This window comes from Bos indicus, chromosome 12 (genome assembly GCF_029378745.1).
Source record: "Bos indicus isolate NIAB-ARS_2022 breed Sahiwal x Tharparkar chromosome 12, NIAB-ARS_B.indTharparkar_mat_pri_1.0, whole genome shotgun sequence".
In the NCBI taxonomy this organism is placed as follows: Eukaryota; Metazoa; Chordata; class Mammalia; order Artiodactyla; family Bovidae; genus Bos; species Bos indicus.
This window is the reverse complement of record NC_091771.1, coordinates 74,372,301-74,388,220: the sequence shown is the minus strand read 5'-3', so window position 1 is coordinate 74,388,220 and position 15,920 is coordinate 74,372,301. Positions and strand designations below refer to the sequence as shown.

Sequence of the window (15,920 nt, the reverse complement as noted above, 5' to 3'; positions counted from 1 at the left end):
AACTGTACAAAAAGATCTTCATGACCCAGATGATCACGATGGTGTGATCACTCACCTAGAGCCAGACATCCTGGAATACGAAGTCAGTGGGCCTTAGGAAGAATGAGCAAAGCTAGTGGAGGTGATGGAATTCCAGTTGAGCTATTTCAAATCCTGAAAGATGATGCTGTGAAAGTGCTTCAGTAAATATGGCAACAACTTTGGAAAACTCAGTAGTGGCCACAGAACTGGAAAAGGTCAGTTTTCATTCCAATCCGAAAGAAGGGCAATGACAAAGAATGTTTAAACTACTGCACAATTGCATTCAACTCACACAATAGCAAAGTAATGCTCAAAATTCTCTAAGCTAGGCTTCAACAATCCATGAACTGAGAACTTCCAGAGGTTCAAGCTGAATTTACAAAAAGCAGAGTAACCAGAAATAAAACTGCCAACGTTGGTTGGATCACAGAAAAAGCAAGAGAATTCCAGAAAAACATCTTTTTCTGGTTTATTAACTACACCAAAGCTTTTGACTGAGGATCACAACAAAATGTGGAAAATTTTTCAAGAGATGGGAATCACAAGCCACCTTAAATGCCTCCTGAGAAATCTGTATGCAGGTCAAGAAGTAACAGTTAGAACGGGACATAGAACAACAGACTAGTTCGAAATTGAAAAAGGAGGACATCAAAGCTGCATATTGTCACCCTGCTTATTTAACGTATGCAGAGTACATCATGTGAAATGCCGACCTGGATGAAGCACAAGCTGGAATCAAGACTGCAGGGAGAAATATCAGTAACCTCAGATATACAGATGACACCACCCTTATGGCAGAAAGTAAAGAGGAACTAAAGAGCCTCTTGATGAAAGTTAAAACAGATAGTGAAAAAGCTGGCTTAAAACTCAACATTCAAAAAAATAAGATCATTTTATATGGTCCCATCACTTCATGGCAGGTAGATGAGGAAACAGTGGAAACAGTGAGAGACTATTTTCTTGGGCTCCAAAATCACTGCAGATGGTGACTGCAGTCATGTAATTAAAAGACACTTCTACTTGGAGGAAAGACTATGACAAACCTAGACAGCATATTAAAAAGCAGAGACATTACTTTGTTGACAAAGGTCCATCTAGTCAAAGCTATGGTTTTTCCAGCAGTCATGTATGGATGTGAGTGTTGGGCCATAACGAAGACTGAGTGCTGATAAACTGATGCTGTTGAACTGTGGTGTTGGAGAAGATTCTTGAGAGTCCCTTGGACTGCCAGGAGATCAAATCAGTCAATTCTAAAGGAAATTAGTCCTGAATATTCATTGGAAGGTTTGATGCTGAAGCTCCAATACTTTGGCCACCTGATGTGAAGAGCTGATTCATTAGAAAAGACCCTAATGCTGGCCAAGACTGAAGACAGGAGAAGGGGATGACAGAGGATGAGATGGTTGGATGACATCACTGATTTGATGGACATGAGTTTGAGCCAGCTCCAGGAGTTGGTGATGGACAGGGAAGCCTGGTGTACTGCAGTCCATGTGGTTGAACAGAGTCAGACATAGCTGAGGGGCTGAACTGAGTGTGTTTTCTATGTGTGTGAGTCTATCTCTGTGTTGTAAACAGTTCATTTTTATCAGTTTTAAGATTCCACATATGAGTGATCTCATGTGATGTTTGTCTTTCTCTGTCTGACTTATTTAATTTAGTCTGACAACCTCTGGGTCCCCATCCTTGTTGCTGCAATTGGCATAATTTCATTTTTGTATGGCTGGTAATATTCCATTGTATGTTTGCATATGTGTGTATATCCCACATCTTCTTTATTCATTCATCTGCCATGGACATATCTTGGCTATTTTAAGTACTTCTGCTGTGAATACTGGGATACATGTATCTTTTTGAATTAGGATTTTTGTCTTGTCTGGATATATGCTGAGGTGTGGAGTTGTTGAATCACATGAGATCTCTTTTTCTGTTTTTTTAAGGAAGCTCCACATTGTTTTCCATAACTTCACCAGTTTACATTGCCACAAACAGTGTGGGAAGGTACCCTTTTCTCCATACCCTCTCCAGCATTTATTATTTGTAGACTTTTTAATGATGGCCATTCTGCCCTGTGCGCAGTCATACCTCACTGTCATTTTGATCTACATTTCTCTAATAATTAGTGATGTTGAGTACCTTTTCATATTCATATTGGCCATTTGTATTTCTCTTTGGAGAATCTCTAGGTCTTCAGCCCATGTTTTGATTGCAATGTTTGCTTCTTTGATATTGAGCTGTATAAGCTATTGTATATACAGAAATCTCTTGCCTTTATATAAACTAAAACCAAAGTATCAGAAAGAGAAATTAAGGAAACAATCTCACTAGCCATCATGTAAAAGGAAGAAAAAACAACACTAGGAATACCTAAGAATAAACCTACCTAAGAAAACAAAAGACCTATTGTCCAAAACTATAAGACGCTTGATGAAAAAATCAAAGACGATACAAACAGATGGAAAGATATACTCTGTTCTTAGATCGGAAGAATCAATATTGTTGAAAAGGACTATTTACAGATTCAATGCAATCCCTATCAAATTACCAGTGGCAGTTTTCACAGAACTAGAACAAAAAAAGTTTTGTTTTTTTTTTTTAATTTGTATGTAAACAGAAAAGACCTCAAATAGTGAAAATGGTCTTGAGAAAGAGCAAAACTGGAGGAATCACAGTCTCTGACTTCAGACTATACTACAAAGATACAGTAATGGAAAAAGTATGTTACTGTCACAGAAACTAGACACATAGATTAGTGGAACAGGATAGAAAACCCAGAAATGCACCCATGCACTATGGTCAGTTAATCAAAGACAAAAGAGGAAAGAATATGTAATGGAATAAATAAATTCCTTCCAGTCTTCAATAAATAGTGCTGGGAAATCTGGACAACTACATGTAAAAGAATGAAATTAGAACTTTCTCTAATACCATATGCAAAAATAATGTCAAAATGAATTAAAGACCTAAAGACCTGTAAAACGTGATCCAATAGGAAAATATAGACAGAATACTCTTTGACACAAAGCACAGCAATATATATTCTTGGATCTGTCCCCTAAAGTCATGGAAACAAAAACAAAAATAAACTAGGTCCAATGGGACCTAGCTAAACTTAAAAGAATTTGCAGTGCAAAGGCAACCATAAATAAAACCGAGAAGCCAGCCTATGGAATGAAAAAAAAAAATTGCAAATGTTGCAGCCAACAAGGTATTAATTTCTGAAATATACTAACAGGATTCAAATTTAAAGAGATTCCCAAGGACCTGGGTAGGCAGAGACAGATGAGTGTTGACATAGACCCTGAGTCCTGGGGGGATCTTTCAGAAATGAATGCTGTGTTCATAAGAAGTTCTCCTCAATTTGTGTTCAAAATTTCAGCAATAAGGAAAAATGAAAGCTCTTCCTAAATAATTCCTTGAACAGAACAGGTAGCTGAAGTATGTTCATCCTTCGTGCTGAAGATCTGAAGTAGTTAAGTATGTTTCCCAGAAAGAACACTGATTGTGATTATGTTCGGGGAGTAGCTGCTTATCTGAAAGGGTCTGGAAAATGAAGATGGAGAAAAGAGGAATATTGTTGACTAGCCTCCCCTTGCCTGGCCACATCATCTGTTTTAACTTCATGCACACAACTGAAGGATGAGAAATTGCCTGCATGTAGAAATATTAGGGTTGATAATTACAAACAGTAAGAAGTTTTATGAAAATCTAAAGTAGAATGATGGTTATTACCCTGAAAATGAACCGTTACTATTGCATAGATTGTTGTTTATTCTTTGATTCTAGATTCAAGAGTTTTAAGGGAGACCTTAAATTTGGGTCTTGGGATTTTTCAGTTCAGTAATCATTTTGAAATGGCTGACCAGTGATTTCACTGCTTTGGAGGCATATTGGCCACTTAATCAACTTTGGGCAAATAAAGCTCCTTTTTTTAAAATATAAATTTATTTATTTTAATTGAAGGTTAATTACTTTGCAATATTGTATTGGTTTTGCCATACATTAACATGAATCTGCCACAGGTATACACAGATGTATAGAATAAAGCTCCTTTTATCATGTCTTTTTAATTTTGGATTTTTCTTAGAGATACACATTTTTTAGTGGCGTACCCTGAGTCTTCTGCATTCATTTGTCTCTCACCATACTTAAAACAGAGACAATATTTAAAGAAGGTACAAGAGGCTGTCTGAGTGTCATTCTTCTTTATGACTAGGCAAAATAAATGTCTTTCTTCTTTATCTTTAGTCTCAGGCTTTTGTGAAGTGAAGCCCCAAGGCCAGGCATGATTTTGAGGCTGGTGATTCCGAGCAGTTCCGGGCACTTGTGGAAGCGTCAGGTCTCCTCTTGTTCCCACACGTGTGCCAGCCCTTGTTCTGCCCCCTTCACTGAAAGGAGCCTATTGGGCTCTTCTCTGCTCATATTATGTGACCTGGCTTACTAGAGCCTTCCAGAAGAAAATGTAAATATTCTACGTGAGCTTTTGTACAAGATTCTATCTTGAAACTTGGAAGGACACATATATTTCTAGGGTAATTTACTTGTGGCTCCTCCAAAAGTAGAACAGGAAAAGTTATTTAAATAATTTTATTATGACCCAGGTCATAATGGGTTTCAGGTCATCCTGACCTTGCAGTTAATAATGAGGTTCTGTGAAGCAGGTCATCCTGAAACACAGGTGAAAGAATGTGGGGATCAGGTTGATGCAGAATCCGAGGAGATCTCTCCATGGACAGAGGTGCTGCAGACTCCAGGAGCTGATTTCTCTTTGCACCTGTGGGGATATTCCTTTCATACAAATGAAGAGATTCCATATCCTATAGGACTGACCAGTGGAGAGAAGAGCCTAGTTTATTCTTCAGTGCCAGCGTGTAAATATTTAATGGTTTTGCTTTGAGGCACAAACCTCAACTAATCATGTGATTTATATTTCCCAGTCACACTAGGATTGACAGCTAGTTTATGTAGATCTTGATGTAAATTTCTCCAGGAATTATATCCTCAGTTTGCATGTGTGTGCTTAAGCAGATATTCCCAGGAAGCTTTTTTTTTTTTTTTTTAATCAAATCCTCCTTTCTCTTCTTCAGTTTTTTTTTCTTATGATAAAAAACTTCTTCAACACTTTCTTCTTCTGTTAATGTTCAGGAGTCTGGAAGACATTTTGTAGCACATTTTGTACATGGAAAATTATTTTATAATGTTTTCTATACATATGTTTGCAACTTTATTATTAAAAATTACAGTGAATTTTGATATTTTATATTTCAATTCTGTTCTGTAAGCATTGGATATAATACAAAGAGGTTAAGGTAATAACATTCACTATTTTGGGGTATTTAGGAGCCTGTTTTATTCACTGGAAGAATGAGGAACAATCTGGATCCTTTTAATGAACATACAGATGAGGAACTGTGGAATGTCTTAGAAGAGGTAATTTATTAATATTAAATATAATTAACTTGTTAGTATCAGTATCTATGTGTGTACATTTAGAGCATTGAAGGTAATTAAGAGGAACTTAACAGCTTAACTGACTTTGTTTACATCCTAGAAGAACATTGATGATATGTCTGCACTTAAAATGTTTGTTAATTGATGATGATGAAAACCAACAATATAACTTGGAAATATAATTGCCATATTTCCATTTTACCTTTTTCCTTAAAACGTTGAACGACTAGATACATTATCTTGTCCTTAGCAGAACACTAAACTAGATTTTAAAGCTGTGGGATCAAATTCTACTAGTGATATAGTGATGTAATTACCCTAATTACCCTCCAGTGTTCATTTTATTCTTCTGGTCTTAGGGAACATCTACTAAGTGGAGATAAGAGTAGTTTTTCATTATTAACTGAAAGATGTGAATGAGATCAGACCAATAAAATGAGGAAGTTTCATAGTAAAGTGTTTATAAAAGTATATTATAGAGTTGGAATGTGAGAAGACAGAAGACAGAGATACGCACAGTCATGTCTGACTCTTTGCAACCCCACAGACTGTAGCCTGCCAGGCTTCTCTGTCCATGGAATTCTCCAGGCAAGAATACTGGAGTGGGTTGCCATTCCCTTGTCCAGGGGATCTTCTCAACCCAGGGATCGAACCCTGAGTCCCCCACATTGCAGGCAGATTCTTTACTGTCTGAGCCACCAGGAAAGCCCTGGAATATGAGAATGACTATTTATTGGTGATTGCCAGAATCAAGATTGCCGGGAGAAATATCAATAACCTCAGATATGCAGATGACACCACCCTTATGGCAGAAAGTGAAGAGGAACTAAAAAGCCTCTTGATGAAAGTGAAAGAGGAGAGTGAAAAAGTTGGCTTAAAGCTCAACATTCAGAAAACGAAGATCATAGCATCTGGTCTCATCACTTCATGGGAAATAGATGGGGAAACAGTGGAAACAGTGGCTGACTTTATTTTTCTGGGCTCCAAAATCACTGCAGATGGTGACTGCAGCCATGAAATTAAGACACTTACTCCTTGGAAGGAAAGTTATGACCAACCTAGATAGCATATTCAAAAGCAGAGACATTACTTTGACAACAAAGGTCCGTCTAGTCAAGGCTATGGTTTTTTTCCTGTGGTCATGTATGGATGTGAGAGTTGGACTGTGAAGAAGGCTGAGTGCCAAAGAATTGATGCTTTTGAACTGTGGTGTTGGAGAAGACTCTTGAGAGTCCCTTGGACTGCACGGAGATCCAACCAGTCCATTCTGAAGGAGATCAGCCCTGGGATTTCTTTGGAGGGAATGATGCTGAAGCTGAAACTCCAGTACTTTGGCCACCTCATGCGAAGAGTTGACTCACTGGAAAAGACTCTGATGCTGGGAGGGACTGGGGGCAGGAGGAGAAGGGGACGAAAGAGGATGAGATGGCTGGATGGCATCACTGACTCGATGAACGTGAGTCTGAGAGAACTCCGGGAGTTGGTGATGGACAGGGAGGCCTGGCGTGCTGCAATTCATGGGGTTGCAGAGTCAGACACTACTGAGCGCCTGAACTGAACTGAACTGAACTATTGTCATTTTAATGCTGCAACATGAATGCAGGTAACAGAGCCCTGGAGAATTTGCTAAGTTTTTACATGAATAGGTTTATTTTTAGAGAATTTTCTGTCATTTGTGTCATGTTTTCCTTTGCCCCACTTCTTTGAATTTCCTTACTCTTGTGTGAAACATTTTTGACCATTAACTTGCTGTTGGTTTGAATATTTAATACAATTTATTTTGTGTATTTGCCCTCATTTTATAAATCAATTCTACTGATGGCACAAACTCTAGACTTCTAAACCATAGACAGTCTTTGAATTTCTCCTAGGACCTAGCTCAGTCTTTTGCTTCTAAAAAGTAAGCACATGCATTCCTATACACTAACAACGAAAGATCAGAAAGAGAAATTAGGAAACAATCCCATTACCGTTGCAACAAAAAGAATACAATACTTAAGAATAAACCTATTGAAGGAGGCAAAAAATCAGTACTCAGAAAACTGTAAGATACTGACAAAGGAAACCAAAGACAACACAAACAGATTGAAGGATATATCATGTTCTTGGATTTGAAGAATCAATATTGTGAAAATAACTATACTATCCAAAGAATCTACAGATTCAATACAATCCTTATGAAATTACCAGTGGTGTTTTTCATAGAATTAGGGCGAAAAATTTTACAATTTGTATGGAAACACAGACAATCCCGAATAGCCAAAGCAATCTTAAGAAAGAAAAAATGAAGCTGGGAAAATTAGGCTCCTTGATTTCAGACTACATTATTAAGTTGACCAAAAAGTTCATTATGTAAGATGTTATAGAAAAACCCAAATGACCTTTTTGACAAATTCAATGCAGAGCTACGGTAAGCAAGATGGTTTGGTACTGCCACAAAAAAAAAAAAAAAAAAAACAGAAACATAGATCAATGGAATAGGATAGAAAGCCCAGAGATAAACTCACATACCTATGGTCACCTAATCTATGATGAAGGAGGCAAGAATACAGAATGGAGGGAAAACATCTCTTCAATAATTGGTGCTGGGAAAATTGGATGGCTACATCTAAAAGAATGAAATTAGAACACTCCCTAATACCATAAACAAAAATAAACTTAAAATGAATTAAAGACCTAAATGTAAGATCAGACACAATAAAACTCTTAGAGGAAACATAGGAAAAAAACATTCTTTGACATAAATAATTCTAAATTTTTGATTGTTCTCTTCATTTCAGAGAAGTGTGGCATAGTTCTTTAATTGTTGTTGTTGTCGTTGTTACACAAATCTGAGTGATTGTTTTTCTTATTTTGAATTGATGTGTTTGTCATTTAGTGTTACCCTCCCAGGGAAGCTCTGAAATCTGTAACATATAGATGAGCCTTGACTGTGAGCAGGCAGTTTTAGAGGCCTGACAATTTTCAGCCAGTAATTCTGGTTTGTGAAGGATGTCAGCACTGAGTCTTTACACACCCACCGAGCTTTCCAGCAATGTGGGGATTTTGTTTTTCTGCTGCTACTGCTGCTGCTGCTAAGTTGCTTCAGTTGTGTCCGACTCTGCGACCCCATAGACGGCAGCCCACCGGGCTCCACTGTCCCTGGGATTCTCTAGGCAAGAACACTGGAGTGGGTTGCCATTTCCTTCTCCTTTGTTTTCCTAAATTGGGCAAATTGCTTTCCTTCTCCTGCCCTAAAATAAGTGCACCTCTGATTTCATATAAGTTTGTGAGTCTATAGTGAAATTCTAGGAGAGAAGAGTGGAGAGCAGTTAACTATCAAATGTAATAAAAGATAGGTTGATCCACTGATCTTTTTTTTATTTTGTTTTTAAACTTTACAAAATTGTATTAGTTTTGCCAAATATCAAAATGAATCCACCATAGTTATACATGTGTTCCCCATCCTTAACCCTCCTCCCTCCTCCCTCCCCATACCCTCCCTCTGGGTCGTCCCAGTGCACTAGCCCCAAGCTTCTAGTATCGTGCGTCGAACCTGGACTGGCAACTCGTTTCATACATGATATTATACATGTTTCAATGCCATTCTCCCAAATCTTCTCACCCTCTCCCTCTCCCACAGACTCCATAAGACTGATCTATACATCAGTGTCTCTTTTGCTGTCTTGTACACAGGGTTATTGTTACCATCTTTCTAAATTCCATATATATGCGTTAGTATACTGTATTGGTGTTTTTCTTTCTGGCTTACTTCACTCTGTATAATAGGTTCCAGTTTCATCCACCTCATTAGAACTGATTCAAATGTATTATTTTTAATGGCTGAGTAATACTCCATTGTGTATATGTACCATAGCTTTCTTATCCACTGATCTTGAATTTACAGGACAGTTTTAATGGTGAAATTATCATATCCTAAAACAAACTGGAAGTACTGGTAAATTATTTTTCTATTTGTTTCTCAGCTGATATATATATATATATTTTTACAGATTCTCAGGTAGAAAAATTACTCTAGAATTTTAGAAGACATTGTTCCATGGACAGAGAGGCAACGTTAATCTAAATTTTAAAAATGATGAAGTGGTAGAAGGGGTATATAACACTAAGATCTACCTTTATTTAAACTACATTTGGAGCTTTCTATAAAAAGAAACAGACATGAGTTTATTTCAAAAGTGAAGTATGTGGTTTCCATGTATTGCTTCTGTAATTGAGCCAGTTTACTTTGGTAATATCACTTAGAGAAATCATCCCGTCATTGTGTTTCTCTAGGAATTGCCTCTTTATGACTGTTTTAAAGGAAACCTACCAAATCTTTCATTGAAAACATACAGATGTGATAAAGAAAAGTTCCTAAAGAAATAGAATAATGGGGTGATTTATCACTCTAAGTGTGTGCATGTGCATGCTTGGTCGTATCTGACTTTTTGTGACCCTCTGTGGAACTGTAGCCCACCAGACTCATCTGTCCATGTAGTTTTCCAGGCAAGAAATACTGGAGTGGGTTGCTGTTTTCTTTCTCCAGGGGATCTTCCCAAACCAGGAATTGAATCCACATCTCTTGCATCTCCTGCATTGTTAGGAGGATTCAAAACCACTGTAGCACCTGGAAAGCCCATCACTGTATGAGGTATCACTAAATCAGTGATGTCAATTTTTAAGTAACTCAAAACCCTAGTTATTAGTTTGTAAATTGTGCCAAACTGGACATGTGAACCCAAATTCACAGGAGTGGCCTGAGCATGAGTAGGAGGGAATGGCTATGTTTTCTTCTTTTAAAGTCTTCTAATTCTGTTCCCTCCTTCTTCCTTGGGACAGATGGACATTCAGAAGGGAGACAGTGCAATGGATGCTGACCATCTCATCTTGGTTATTTTTCAAAATATGCTGAAAATACATTTCTTCATATACTGAAAACTAGCCACCTTACTATAAATTGACAAAAGCTCATTAGTTAATTAGTTCTGATTGAGGCGTTAAGAAACAAAGACAATGTCACACATATAACATAAATATACCTGAAGATGAAGCACCTTATCAGTCAAAGGTTAAAAGAGCACAGTAGATAAAACTCTCGAAATGAATCATCAGTGTGTTGCTCCTGAGTAAAGTAAATCAGAAAGAAAAACACCAAGACAGTATATTAACAGACACACACACACACACATACACACACACACACACACACACACACACACACATATATAATTTAGAAAGATGGTAATGATGAACCTATGTGTGAGACAGCAAAAGACACACAGATGTAAAGAACAGACTCTTGGACTCCTTGGGAGAAGGTGAGGGTGGGATGATTTGAGAGAATAGCATTGAAACATGTATATTATCATATGTGAAATAAATCACCAGTCCAGGTTTGATGCATGAGTCAGAGTGCTCAGGGCTGGTGCACTGAGATGACCCTGAGGGATGGGATGGGGAGGGAGGTGGGAGGTGGTTTCAGGATGAGGAACACATGTACACTCATGGCTGATTTTTGTCAATGTATGGCAAAAACCACTACAATATTGTAAAGTAAGTAGCCTCCAATTAAAATAAATAAATTAACTAAGAAAATAAAAACAAAACAGCTTAGGTTCTGGGATATGAAGTTAAGCATTCAGTCTGTCCAGTCAAAACTGGGGAAGAAATCATGCAGTCAAATGTTTGATATTAATAGTGTCTCTGTTTGGACTATGGCATCTGGTCCCATCACTTCATGGCAAATAGATGGGGAAACAGGGGAAACAGTGGCTGACTTTATATTTTTGGGCTCCAAAATCACTGCAGATGGTAGTTGCAACCATGAAATTAAAAGACGCTTACTCCTTGGAAGGAAAGTTATGACCAACCTAGACAACATATTAAAAAGCAGAGACATTACTTTGTCAACAAAGTTCCGTCTAGTCAAGGCTATGGTTTTTCCAGTAGTCATATATGGATGTGAGGGTTGGACTATAAAGAAAGCTGAGTGCCAAAGAATTAATGCTTTTGAAATGTGGTGTTGGGAAAGACTCTTTAGAGTCCCTTGGACTGCAAGGACATCCAACCACTCCATCCTAAAGAAAATCAGTCCTGAATATTCATTGGAAGGACTGATGTTGAAGCTGAAACTCCAGTATTTTGGCCATCTGATGTGAAGAGCTGACTCATTTGAAAAGACTCTGATGCTGGGAAAGATTGAGCGTAGGAGGAGAAGGGAATGACAGAGGATGAGATGGTTGGATGGCATCATCGACTCAATGGACATGAGTTTGAGTAAACTCTGGGAGTTGGTGATGGACGGGAGGCCTGGCGTGCTGCGGTCCATGGGGTGTCAAAGAGTTGGACATGACTGAGCAACTGAACTGAACTGTTTGGACAGAAATGTGTCTTATCAGACAGGAAACGAAGATACAGAAACCTGGGCATCAGCAGCCTGTGCATCAGGAACCACGTGGTTCAGTCCTTGCTGTGGGACAGCTCATATATCCACTTCCTGGGGCCTTGTATTAGGTAAACTAGCTCTCTTTTTACTTCGTTTAATGCTGGTCCTGCTCTAGTAAAAGCTCTTCTCCGTCTGTGGATTGCATTTCCCTGTCTCCTTCTAGCCCACACTCACCTTTCTTTTTGAAAAAATAAATAAATAAAAAAGGTTCCACACAATATAGAAACCGTCTGACATCTGTGTTGACCTTCTATGAGGGGTGTTGGTGCATGGTTGGTAGATAGAGTATATGTAGTAGGTAAATTGAAAATCTTTATGGAGATAGAAATAGGGTACCTTCAATTTCAGTGTATTATTTTTCAATTTTGTTATATTCTATTATTTTCCCAAATTCAAAAACAATCTGAAGGATTCTGTACTGAGATGTATAATTTTGGATAGTATTATTTACTCCATTTTCCTTAAATCATAACTTTTTCAGTGCTTTCCACTGTTTAAAATGTGAAGTTGTGGTATCTTGGAGCCAGTTAATTGTTATAAGAATATATTCCTTTTACACTTACACTTAATAAGAAAAGAGTGTTGTATATAAATTATTTATCTATGTGGATTTATTTTCTAATTTATAGGAACAGATATGTCACATGAGATTCACTCATGCCTTCATTCATACAGCCAACAAATATCAACTGAGAGCTTGTTAGACAGGCATTGTTGCATACTCTGGGGCTATCACAATCATCAAAAGACAAAGTCTCTACCATTTTGAAGCTTAAATTCTCTTGGAGAAGATGGAAAACAAGCCAGTGCATATGTAACAAGGTCTCAGTGCTGATACACACAAAGGAGAAAAATGGAGCAGACCATGAAGAGAGCCTAGCTGACAATATTATTAATATTGGGCAATGTCTATTGATCTGTTGACAATTCTACATGTACTGATTCATTTTATACTCTATCAATGTTAGGTACTCATCTTTATAATTATGATATTATGATACTATAGTCTTAGAGTTTAGAAAGCTAAGGTAGAGTAAGTTTAGTAACTCGTCCAGTTGGCAGAGCCAGGCAGGACTTACGCCCAGACTGTCTGAATAAGCCTCCAATTTTTTTTTTTTTTTTTTCTGTGCTGGTTCTTCATTGCTGCTTGCAGGCTTTATCTAGTTGCAGCAAACAGGGGCTACTCTTTGTTGCAGTGCACAGTCTTCTCACTGACATGGCTTCTCCTGTTGTGGCACCTGGACTCTGGAGCTCACAGGCTTCAGTACTGTGGCCTGCAGGCTCAGGAGTTGCAGCCTGTGGGCTCTAGAGTTGGGCTCAGTAGTTGTGGCACATGGGTTCACTTGCCCCTTGCCATGTGGGATCTTCCTGGGCCGGCGATGAAACCCATGTCCTCTGCATTGGCAGGAGGATTCTTAACCATTGGACCACCAGAAAGTCCCAAGTCTCCAATTTATTGTTTTAAAATTTTCAAATCACAGGAGCATTGAAGGAATAGTATGATGAACACATATACACATTCACCTCATTTATCAGCTGTTAGTATCTTCCCATATTTTCTCCACCTCTTCTATAATCTATATTTTTCTGAATTGTTTGTAAGTTGTAGAAATGTTTATTAAAAGTTGGATTTCACCTTTAAATACATAAATGTACACCTTATAAGAACAAGTACATTCCCTTATATGTCCTAACACAGTTATCTCAATCAATAAATTTAATAGTAATATTATACTATTATCTGTATATTTTCAGATTCTTTAGTTGTAACTCCTAGTTATTATTGTCTCTGATTCTATTGTTCTTTTTACCCATTTTAATACTTAATTATAACTTGATTTTGTCATTACACTACAGAAGACCTTCATATTCATATATTCTCATAGCCATCCCTGATTTATAAATGAAGACAGTCTCAGCAAACAACATTTTTTGGGGGGGGAAAAAAAAAGTTGTTCCCCTCGCAAACTTTTTTCCTCGTGAAGCCAATATGGACAAATTCATAGGAAAGTGTAAAATCAAATTAGTGATGAGATGTCATCCAAGTCAGAGGCAAGTATGAGTCAGGAAGTCAGTCTTAACCGAGTTCAACCACTTGCACCACAAGCCAAATCTTACCCTTTAGATTTTGTGTACTTTTCATGCTAACACTACCTACTAATACCGTATTTATTCCTAACTCAGAATTCCCCTTTCATGGGATTGGACTCATCAAGAACATAACTCAGGTTCACATTCATAGATGTGCTCCAGCATTTAGGATACCTGAAAAATGAAAAAATGAAAACACTGCTCACTCACCCTTGGTATGTTGTTATCTGACATTATAATGTGTCAGATAACTTATCAGCCATCACTCATCGTCTGTTGGTCTCCTAATTTGAAGTGTATTTCTTCTTTGTTCTTCAACTTCAAGTATAGCCTGAGTTTGGTTATTGCTCTATAATACTTTTCCAAAATAAATATTTATTGAACTAACCCCTACCACCAAATATACTTTCAGATTATCTCTGGCAGTTAAAAGTTTGTTTTTTTCTAATCTTGTGAGTACAATTTTATGAAGATATATTAATATAAACATCACCTATAACCATATTCTGGGGTAAATAAGATGTTGTGTCTTACTTTTCATGAGTTTTCTTTCACTGCAAGACATTTATGACACTGAGGAAAATGCACTTGATTGGTCCACTATTTATAGAATTAAACTTGGGAAAGAGCCATCACCAGAGCAGGTTCCAGGATTATTAATGCACCTTATAGTGCAGTTTGCCATTGTTTGAATTTGTATAAACTTCACCAAATAGTAAAGTGCTGGTAGGATTATATCTTCAGAGCAAAAGACTTCCTGTAAAAATTTTTAAGTTTTTCTTTAGTGTACCAACTTCTATGCAAAAGGAACTTTGGGAAACTGGAATAAACCATAAAGCTTGTTTTAACTTTTCTGCTTAAACCACATTGGAAGAAACAGCTTCATTTTTTGAGAGACTTCTTAGCTAATCCCTAGGTGGGTTTTCTGGAAGATGTCCTTTGGCAGGGATCAGGTATATTGAGATCTTTCTGTCCTGACTTCACTCCACCATCTCTTTCAGTGAATACTCTTCGGAAAGAGCTCTCCCCTTCACCTGGCTGTACATATAAGATACATAAGAAGTCCTGAGGATGTCAAAGTTCTAATGTGTAAGAGGCTTGTCTACTTTAGTAACAGTTTGCTTAGGAAAATGCCATTCTTTCTGTATCCACAGGTGCAACTTAAAGACACCATCGAACATCTTCCTGGTAAAATGAATACTGAATTAGCAGAGTCTGGGTTGAACTTGAGTGTTGGACAGAGACAACTGGTGTGCCTTGCCAGGGCTATTCTCAAGAAAAATCAGATATTGATTATTGACAAAGCCACATCAAATGTGGATCCAAGGTATGGAGCTGAGACCCAGGAAACCTTGAAACTGACTTCTAAATGTGGTAAATGGAAAACATTTAGTGATGCTTAGAAATGTTTCTAAGTGTTCTCTTGGCCCGATGGATATTTGTTGCTAAGAGTAATTGCAGGAAACAAAGGAAAAACCAAGACATGTTACATGGGGTTAATGTTGTTATGAGGCATCCTGAGAGAGCTAGATTCCCAAATCCAGCTCCTTATAGTTTTAAGAAAATTTGAGGGAAGACTATTTTCCATCATTTAATGAAAAACACTAAATTTCTAAATAGATCTTTTATACTTAGCTTTTTAAGAACAAGATTATATGTTAAGGCATTGATTTTTAAAAACATTGTAAAAGTATCATGATATTTTAAAGTGTTAAGTCTGCTTTTCCTGTCTTTACTGAACTAAATTAATTTCTTTGATTTTAGTACTGATAAGTTAATACAAAGAAAAATTCACGAGAAATTTGCCCAGTGCACTGTGATAACCATCACACACAGGTTGAGCAATGTCATTGACTGTGAATGGATATTGGTAAGACCCTCACCATTTTAGCTGTTTTCATTTATGTTCAATTTCTTAACGTATCCTTCC

At 37.4% G+C, this 15,920-nt stretch overlaps 1 protein-coding gene across 4 annotated transcripts in view; it reads left to right on the top strand.

The window, feature by feature from the left end:
• The window catches only part of LOC139186122 (ATP-binding cassette sub-family C member 4-like), a 162,523-nt gene that overhangs the window by 130,552 nt on the left and 16,051 nt on the right, over nt 1–15,920 (top strand). For all 4 annotated transcript variants that reach the window (XM_070799914.1, XM_070799913.1, XM_070799916.1 and 1 more), the window contains 3 exons: nt 5,362–5,451; nt 15,145–15,317; nt 15,755–15,860. In XM_070799914.1, coding sequence (XP_070656015.1) covers nt 5,362–5,451; nt 15,145–15,317; nt 15,755–15,860 — 369 coding nt within the window. The remainder of the gene's footprint in view (nt 1–5,361; nt 5,452–15,144; nt 15,318–15,754; nt 15,861–15,920) is intronic.